The sequence below is a fragment of the Lotus japonicus genome, chromosome 4 (assembly GCF_012489685.1).
Source record: "Lotus japonicus ecotype B-129 chromosome 4, LjGifu_v1.2".
NCBI lineage: Eukaryota > Viridiplantae > Streptophyta > Magnoliopsida > Fabales > Fabaceae > Lotus > Lotus japonicus.
This window is the reverse complement of record NC_080044.1, coordinates 63,718,443-63,727,384: the sequence shown is the minus strand read 5'-3', so window position 1 is coordinate 63,727,384 and position 8,942 is coordinate 63,718,443. Positions and strand designations below refer to the sequence as shown.

At 33.9% G+C, this 8,942-nt stretch overlaps 1 protein-coding gene across 2 annotated transcripts; it reads right to left on the bottom strand.

Moving 5' to 3' along the window:
• LOC130711424 (TBC domain-containing protein C1952.17c-like) lies at positions 1 to 3,392 on the bottom strand. Of its 2 annotated transcripts, none has more exons than XM_057561029.1 (9): positions 2,907 to 3,392; positions 2,692 to 2,784; positions 2,304 to 2,408; positions 2,034 to 2,186; positions 1,850 to 1,948; positions 1,552 to 1,680; positions 840 to 1,019; positions 640 to 756; positions 1 to 524 (listed from the first exon to the last, which is right to left on the bottom strand). In XM_057561029.1, exons 1-9 carry the CDS (start codon positions 3,246 to 3,248, stop codon positions 342 to 344), a joined length of 1,401 nt encoding a protein of 466 aa, XP_057417012.1. In that variant the 5' UTR covers positions 3,249 to 3,392; the 3' UTR covers positions 1 to 341. The 2 variants fall into 2 exon arrangements, with proteins under 2 accessions (XP_057417012.1, XP_057417013.1); XM_057561030.1 differs by having other exon boundaries at positions 389 to 524; positions 640 to 767.
• Between the last annotated feature and the right edge of the window lie 5,550 nt (positions 3,393 to 8,942).

Sequence of the window (8,942 nt, the reverse complement as noted above, 5' to 3'; positions counted from 1 at the left end):
AGACAGAAGTCACTGTATTCTATTTCCATCATATTAAACAACCTACAAAATCTACACTTTTCTCTCTATTCATCTTTTTTCTGCTCATTTCTTTATTAAACCAAACAAAGCATACAAGAGCAATTTCACATTGCTTTAAACATGAAGCACTTCAACTCATAGAAGAAAATAATTATCAGAGGAAAATGAAGATGGGTCCATCATTGTCGCATGGAAGCAACATGATGCTCATAAACTCTATCCTTAACATCTCCAGTGGTCCCGTGGACATGTCTTGTGCTAGGTGTAAAATATTTAGTCTTCAGAAGTTAATTTTACTAACAATGTACATGCCTAATAAATCAAAGGGATAAACGATAAGAAGAAGTGTCAGGACTAATGTACTGAGCTACCTGAAGGAGGTATTCTATGTTGATATCATCAGGATAGTGTTGTAAAAGCTTTATATTAGCTACAAAATCACCGCTTAGCAGTCTGTTTTTCACGCAAAGTAGCATAGCACAACAGATCCGAAGAAGCATATCCTGCAAAAAAAAATATTGAAGCAGCCAAACAACATGAAATATAGAGTAAGAATATTTACATTGAGCGTCAATTTTATTCCAAGAGATTGCCGAGGAGTTCAGTTGAGAGAGAGACCTGAACACCAAAAGGATTACTCAGAATTGTATCCCATATTCTCAAGATAGTCTCAAATTTGAACTCTTGCGTGAGTAGCAGTGTAATCCACCGGAACGCATAGAATTGTGGTTTAACCTGTTAAGAGACTACATGCATCAATTTTAAACAGAGGAAAATTGAACAAGCTGTTGAATTTAAAAAACTTTTGAAGGATCTACCTTTGTTATAAATTCAAGATGATGCCATAATTGCTGGTCATTTACTTTTAGCAGATCTGACAGACGAGATAGTGTGCCAAGGATGCCACTGGAACTATTGTCCAATTGTTGACAGAAATGATCCACAGAGTCACCTAAGATTCGAACAAAACAAGAAAAACTATCCGCTTCTGCATTGGCCTAAGAGAAAAAAAAAACACAACTAAATGATAAAAGGATGATACTTATTGACAAAAAATAGATAACATTATATTTACGTCAGCTGATATTTATGCAAACGATCCTGAGGAACAAAATATGATGAATGGAAAGGATGACAATTGTTATATATCAATCATGTAATCTAAAATGGCCAAGTCAAATAGCTGATCTGCAAAGTTATACGTTTTGTGGTTGTTCAGCGTAATGGATATCGGTCAATATTATTATAAAGGACACCAAATCATGCTTGGTTGGTGTTGGTTCATGTGTAAAACAAGTTAAAATTCCAAATTGACTACCAGTAAAACTTTCAGGCTTCTGCACATGAAGGGGTAAAGAGAGGAATCATAGTGGCTTCCTACATAAGCAATATGGTAAGATATGTTACACTCAAACTTGAAATTTAAAACACAGGATCAACCTTCCTTTAATCAACAACCTTATCCAGAGAACAAGTATTAGAGCTGGCGCTAGTCACATAGTAACCAGTTTCAACCAAGAAAGTGCTTACAGCATTTTGTTTGTCAGTGTCAGTACTAAATACATAGTATATTGGTGCCAAGACCTCGTTCATGCCTTGAACATATCGAATTGCAGGATTTAACTTGGCAAAAAGGATAAGAATATCCCTCATCGCTTCCTATTGTCAAAATAAATAAATAAAATACAAATTAGAGATGAAAACCTGAAAATTTATTATTACACTGAAAACAAAATTGGCAAGAAAGAGGTTGATGAATAGTTCAGATAAAACTAAAACTCACAACAAAATTAATAGAAAACTTATAGGAATTTGGGGGTTCATTTACCCTAGTCTTTTTACTAAATGATGTCTCCCCTGAAAAGAATGGCATATCTGGATGTGTACGCTGCAAATCTCGATCTATCTGTTCTACTATCTCTGTATGCTAGAAGAAGAACTGATAGTGGTAAGTATCAATTCCATTATCCTAAAGGAGTCAAAAGTAACTTTGAAATGGAGGAGAAACTTACCTTAAAATATTGACTCCAAAGACTTGCCTTAGCAAGGCTCAAAGGATGATCTTCCTCAGAAATTTCATGTCGCCTTAGGGGGCCATCAACATCATTGTCCTCATGCAGCTTAGTCGAACTTAAATGTTCATAATCCTTCCATATATGTTCAGACTGTTTGATGTTCAACAATAAGATCAGTGAAACTGAACTAAAATGCAGGAGCTACAACATATGTCAGAGCAGATATAGCTGCACATATGAAAAGTGCAAAAATCAGCAATACATTACCGGATTCAGGAGAAGCTCCTCTTTCAGATTAGCGTATTTTTGCCTATTCTCTCTTAATTGAATCTCCCACAGATCATGGGATGAAGGTAAGTAACCCAGGAGTAGCTGGTTGTGGAAATCATAACAGGACAATGAGCTGCTGCTTGTGTGCAGACATAACCACAATCAAAGGCATTTTACACTTCAACAAATGGAACATAAATGCACATTGTTGCTAATCTAATAATCTTCATCACTAGATAATGAATCAAAGTCATAAACACAAGATACTATTACATTCCTCACTATAGTAAGATTTCAAAACATGAAGGTATCTGATCCTGAAAGCTGAAACTAATATGCAATGTGAGCACCAAAATGATGAAAATCCAGATATTCTAACACTAACCTTCCATGCCGTTGCGCGCAAACCGCCTCCATCAGGAATACCAGTGCTAGCAATTCTTTGCAACTTTTCCAAATTAATCTCCCTTCTAGAAAGCTATAGATAACAAAAGTAAAAACCAAAAAGTGAGATCAAATCAAAGGAAATCTTAACCAGATAAACAAACAATCCACTATTTCATTCCCATTTTCATTCTCCAATAAATCCACACCTCCAACCTCATATTCTAAATCCGATCTTTTCTCGTCCACCGAAATCGATTTCAGCACCGAAACCGGAGTGACAGCGTCTTTACTCGTTCTCTGCCTGATTTTCCTGTCCTTGTCTTCATCACCACCATCATCGCCGCCAGCTCCGTCGCCGTCGTCACACTCTCTGTAAAACCCTAACCCGCCGGGTTGAATCGGCTCCAGCTCTTCACCGGGCTCGAGTTCGATGTCGGACGCTTCGATTCGGTTTCCATTTTCATCAAATCCGGCGATTAAGCTGCCGAGTTGATCGGGAAAGATTCTCCCAGCCTTGTCAGTAGGTGGTGGAAGCTTGAACTTGCCTTTGAGCATGGCGGGTGAGTTGAGACCGAGTTTACCGAGAGGAATCGAACGAGTTGTAGAGATAGTAAGGGTTTGTTCTGGTTCTGGTTCTCCATCAGTGACTCGGATATGAAACTCAGTTGGTTACTCAGAAGAAGAAGAATGGTAGTTGCGGGAGATAACGGTTGAATGGCAGGTAGGCGCCATTTCAATGGGGGGAATACATTTGGGCCTTGGCCGGACTTATTTCAGGACCTAACAAGCCCATGTATTATATTCACAAGCCCATTTTTCTTCTTGACAAAAACACAATAGTGAATATTGCTTGTTTTGACCAAAAACAATTGCTTTTTGGGTTATAATAAAAAGTCCATTTTCTATTGTGCCAAAAATATGAAACATTAGTGGTGTTAGTTTCTAAGGTTTCGGGGTGAAAGTAGGTTAGACAATCGACATGAAACTTATGACATAGTCTACATCATCAGGTTAGGTCAGGTTTGACAAAATTAATAAATACCTCACTTTGAGGTATCATTTTAAATAAACTTTTAAATCTTAAGAAGTCCAACACAATCTTCAGGCTGCTCTATTTACAAATGGTTCTTTTATACTTAGTTTTCTTTCTATGAAGCATTCCTTCAAATATACTAGGTCATACGACTCATACCAGATTTTTATGAAAGCTAGACCAGATCTAAAAAGAAAGCCAATGACAGCTAACACGTCAAACCCATATCTTAAATTTTTTAAGTAGATTAAGCCTATTATATATAAAGTCTACTCCAACTTACTCTATTTCCACTCATACGAGCTTGTTGATTCCGGATTTGAATGGCGAAAGTAGCAAAATTGGAGGAGATAACATGGACTAGTTTGGTTTTTGTTTTTTTTTATAGGCATGGCGACTAGTTTGGTGAGAAAAATTTAAAAGATATAAGTAATATGTATACTTGGAGGATAGGTTAGTCCGTGCTCTAAATTTATTGAGCTGTTCAAGTGTCAAACTCACTTTTTGTGAAATAAATTTCATTTAATTGCTTTGGATAGGTTGGTAAATATATGATTATGAAATGCCCCATATATAACATGAGACTAGGTTTTTACTCACAGAGTCACAGTTATTAAGGTACATGTTTCCTTCCCAATTAATTAGAAAGTCGTTTCACGCATGAATTTTTTTCATGCAAAACCCGATTTACCAAAGCAATTTTTTTTCAAGCATGTACAATATGATATTGTTGATGATTTGTGTTTTTTCATCTTCAGGTATCTTTCAGGAACACAATCTATTCGAATTGGAAAAATCCACATCACACTGGAGTTAACTCTCTTAGTGAATGTACTTTCCATCCACACGACTCGAATATGAGATTTTGTTTAATGAAAATCAAATATATACAACTTGAACCAACCACCTATCGGTGATATTTGTGTTTATATGTAGTATTTACTAAAAAAAAGTGAAGTAAATAAAACTGAAATTTTTACAAAATTTTCAGAAACTAAAAAATTAAATTAATTATTTGATTATATTTGAAATCATAATTGTGGTTGTTCAATGTTTTTGTTGTTGTTGTTCATTTTCAAAATTCAAGATAAAAAGAAACAAAACAACAAAAACAAGAATAAAGCAGGCATAAACCCGGAGCTAAGACATGCATCACAAACGAGACACCCATTATATGTTATTTGTGTAGTACTTAAATAATAATTTATTTTAGCAAAAAAAAGATTAGAGTGGGATTGCCCTGTAAGAATTATTTATTAATTCATGTGGGCTTCAATCAATTGCACTATTTTGTTTTAATAAAAACGGGCTAATCCATGATCTAGAGAAGTGCATATGTAAGCCAACTTAATCAGTTAAGTGATCTATTTATTTGGGCTTGGATATCTGTATTGATTAGTGTGGACTACAGTGTAGGCCTTAACCTATAGGCCCGTGATGGGAAGGGACTAGGGTTAAATATATGTTGGCTAGGTCCCCTCTGTAATCACTAATCTAATCTGGCTCCACAGCTTGCCCCATTGATGGCTGTGAAAGGGAGTGTGAGATACAGAGGAAGCTCTAGCCACTTTAGTCACTTGACTGTCACAAAATCCGGTGATGAAAACAAGAGCCCTTATTCCGTTCATAATTTGTCAGGTACGCAATCTGTCTCATTCTATTTTGGTGTTCTATAATCATATATTGATTTCTATTTATGCTTACATATGGTATCAGAGCTTACCTGTATGATTTTAGGACCCATTCTGATTGCGACGGTGGAATTTTGTTTTCACTTGTGAATTGAAATTAATCGTGGTTTCTTCAGTATGTTGTGATCATTTTTTCTCTTCCAGATATTTGGGTTTCACACCCGTGACTTTACAATTCACTACTACCTTGCTTCTTGCGTCTCTAATTGCATCCTATAAAATTAGTGATATATTATAAATATATGACTTCTCTGTTCTGCTTCGTGCCCCGCTGACGTTATAAATTTTACTATCTATCTTTAAAGGGTATTGTAAGAAGCGAACCCAAATCTTTGTAAAGGCCACATGAAATCAACTATCATATATATGCTGATAATATGTTAATTTTGTTTTCCACCTCTGAGTGCACACTAGGTATTTGGCTATTTGCGCACCATGTGCGCAATAAGTCAAATTCACCTTGAGTGGTGTAATGTTTAAAAAGCTAGAAATTGATTTAGATTGGGAGTCGAACACATAACAGAATGAACATTGGATTTTCTGTGCACCACTATGTGCTGTATAATCTTCATTGATTCTTAATTTTATATTAATTATTTAACTTCCACTAGAACTTTAGGAATAGTAAAGAAAAGAATTGTTCTGGAATTGAGAATCTTTAAAATTAGTAGCATTTTATTTTGAACATATATACAATTAATTTTGTTTGGGAAAATACTTTGAGATGCTATAAATTTGTTGTTGTTCTTCCCCGGAATGCAACTGTGATGATATCTAATTAGTATAAGTAAGTATTTCTTAAGTGACTTTGTGTATATTAATTTATAGTATATGCTTCTAGAATACTTCATTTCGTTGCAATTATTTAATTTGAGACGTCTTTGGAGCTAAAATATTCTTCAAATAATTTGTACATGTTAGATACTGGGCATGTCCTACTCTCTGCCCAAAGGGGAGATGTAATGATATGCTATGGTACTCTATATTAACTTCTTTGTCTTAGAAAATTTCTTTTCACATGGTATATCACCTTTTGAGTTATCTGTTGACTTGAAAAATAAATTAAGGAGTTTCACGAGTTAAATATTATGAGATGAGAAGAAAATTAAATAAATTATATGATATTTTGATAAAATGGAATATATTGTATAATTTTCATGCTTATGACATGTAGATGATTTGTATCATCCATAAAAAGCGTTAGAAGAAGCTACAAAGATTGCTTTTGATGTATATGGATTTATACTCTTTTTTTTTTAAATGACATGAGGTATTAGAGACACTTGTTACAAGGTTAAATTTAGTGATCTGGATGTAATATGATATTGCTAGTCTTTATTGACATTGTCTTCCATGAATCCTTTTCTTATATATTTCCGCTGTGTTCTTGAATATATTTTATAAAAAGAAATATTTGGAGTTAGCATATCATGCCTCATATATTATTTTGGTGCTAAGCAACATATCCTACCATTTTAAAGAATTTAAATGGAGTTAGCATAGCTTCCAAGGTTATAATGATCATTGTTGGAAAGAGTGGGAGCATATGTACTCAAGAAGTGCATTTTTTTTTATACTACTTTGAAATGCTATGCATTTTCTTAGCAAAGTTTTCTTGGAGGATGATTATGTGGTTATCTTGATAATTATTAACTATATACAAGGCATGTTTATTTGTTCAATAAGGTCACCACTGACAATTTTATAGCAATATTGTAATGCTATGACATTTTCTTCAATTTTGATTTGATTCACTTTTGAGACTTGAGCAAACTACACGTGGTTAAAAGTCTTGGAATGACCTCATCATTTAAAAGTGTTTGGCACAAGGGTAAAATATTTTACATATTCCTTTCATTGAGGTACGTTTTTTCCATAAACTTATTCATATTTTATGATAATGAAAATTCAAATGGAGAGTAATAAAAGGTGAATCATTTTATTTATTTTCTAGCTAATATTTTCAAAGTAAATTCTGGAAAAATAGTATACCACGTACTTGATTTGATTAAGTGGTGAAACTGAGTTCTATCAGCCTATTTGATGTGCATGGTTTGCAATTTTATTGGATTGTGAGCTTCTGTTTGAACTATGCAAGTACAAAATTTATTTAGAATGCTATTTGAATTCATGACCAGTAATGTTTATTTTTGGATGCACATGGGCTTGAACTGAGTCATGACTTTGGCAAGAGAAAAATTATTTCCTATGCAAGAACTTCATAAATTATTATGTGTGATACCACCAAAGTGAGATTACTCATTTTAGTTTATATAAGTCTCTTTGTAGTTTGAGGAATATTTTCAATCACTTCATGCCTTTGCCTGTCCAAAGGGGGTTATTTTATGTAGTGATTGATTGAGATTGACTTATGGATGAAGCTATTGGGGGTACATTGGTCTAGGTGGTCTATCCGCCCAAAGGGGGTAGATTTCTAAACCCAGTGTATGCTCATTGAGTAACATATCCTTAAAATGAGTGAATGTAGTTATTGGGGGTGCATTGACTTAGAGAATTTATCTGCCCAAAGGGGATGAATTTTCAAATCCAATGCATGCTCATTGAGTAACTTCATTTGAGGTTCTGGTCTTGGTTGCGACCTTGGTGTGTACTTTCTGCCCAAAGAAGAATGTGTACTAATGTTTGCCTCATTAAGATAGCTTATGTTAAAGCTATATATCTTGCTGTGCTTATTCTAATGCATTCCAGTTTGAGTTGATTGTGAAAGTATATGTAAAAGTTGATCACCAAAGTGGATCATTTACATAGATTGTAATGACAATTTGTTTGACATTGTGCTATGATATATCTCTTGTTTTTTTCTCTAAATTGTTGCATGTGACTGTTTCTCCAAAGAGGGCTTTCACGTGTAGTAATTTAGGTGAATTTCTTTCTTAGCACTTGCAAGGAGATAAAGAGCTTGAAGAGTTTTATGCTCCTAGATGATAATATGTAATAGTAGAGTTTGCTTCAACTGGATATAAAAGGTGAGATACTCTATATTAAAGTCTCAAAGTTAATATTGATCTTATCCATTTATTTGAAATTATAGAGAATAAGAGGTTGTATTGTATATTATTTTCATTTAATTGTCCTTCAGTTAAGGAGTTTTCATTGAAATTTTCCTTTTCAATTTACAAAACCTGTTTTCTAGATCTACTATGAAATTGAGCATTGATATGCTTGTGTTAATTGATTACTCATATTAATTAGATATAGTAAGGATCTCGACATCAATGGGAGGAATATGACCAAAGTCATTATTTGATGTCAATAATTTGAGTAATAAATTTGTTATAACATCTCTTAGAGTATGTTGGTAATGTACGTGTAATGATGCATACTATATTACAATATGCTAGTAAGTTGATTTGTTAAGGAACTTAAGACATGACTTCATGTAAAGAATTTTGTAGTTATATATTCTATTGACAAATATTATGCCATCGTGATATTTTGTAGTGGTTTTGAACCTTTTGATGTGAAGTATTTAATGTCAAGTATATTGTAGAAATACAAATACAT

Excerpts from the sequence above, each read along its gene's own strand:
- LOC130711424 (XM_057561029.1), bottom strand. The coding sequence starts at position 3,248 with ATGCTCAAAGGCAAGTTCAAGCTTCCACCACCTACTGACAAGGCTGGG. Across the intron at positions 2,187-2,303 it reads AGGAGCTTCTCCTGAATCCG|TCTGAACATATATGGAAGGA; the intron begins GTAATGTATTGC and ends AACATCAAACAG. Across the intron at positions 1,020-1,551 it reads ACACTGACAAACAAAATGCT|GCCAATGCAGAAGCGGATAG; the intron begins GTAAGCACTTTC and ends TTTTTCTCTTAG.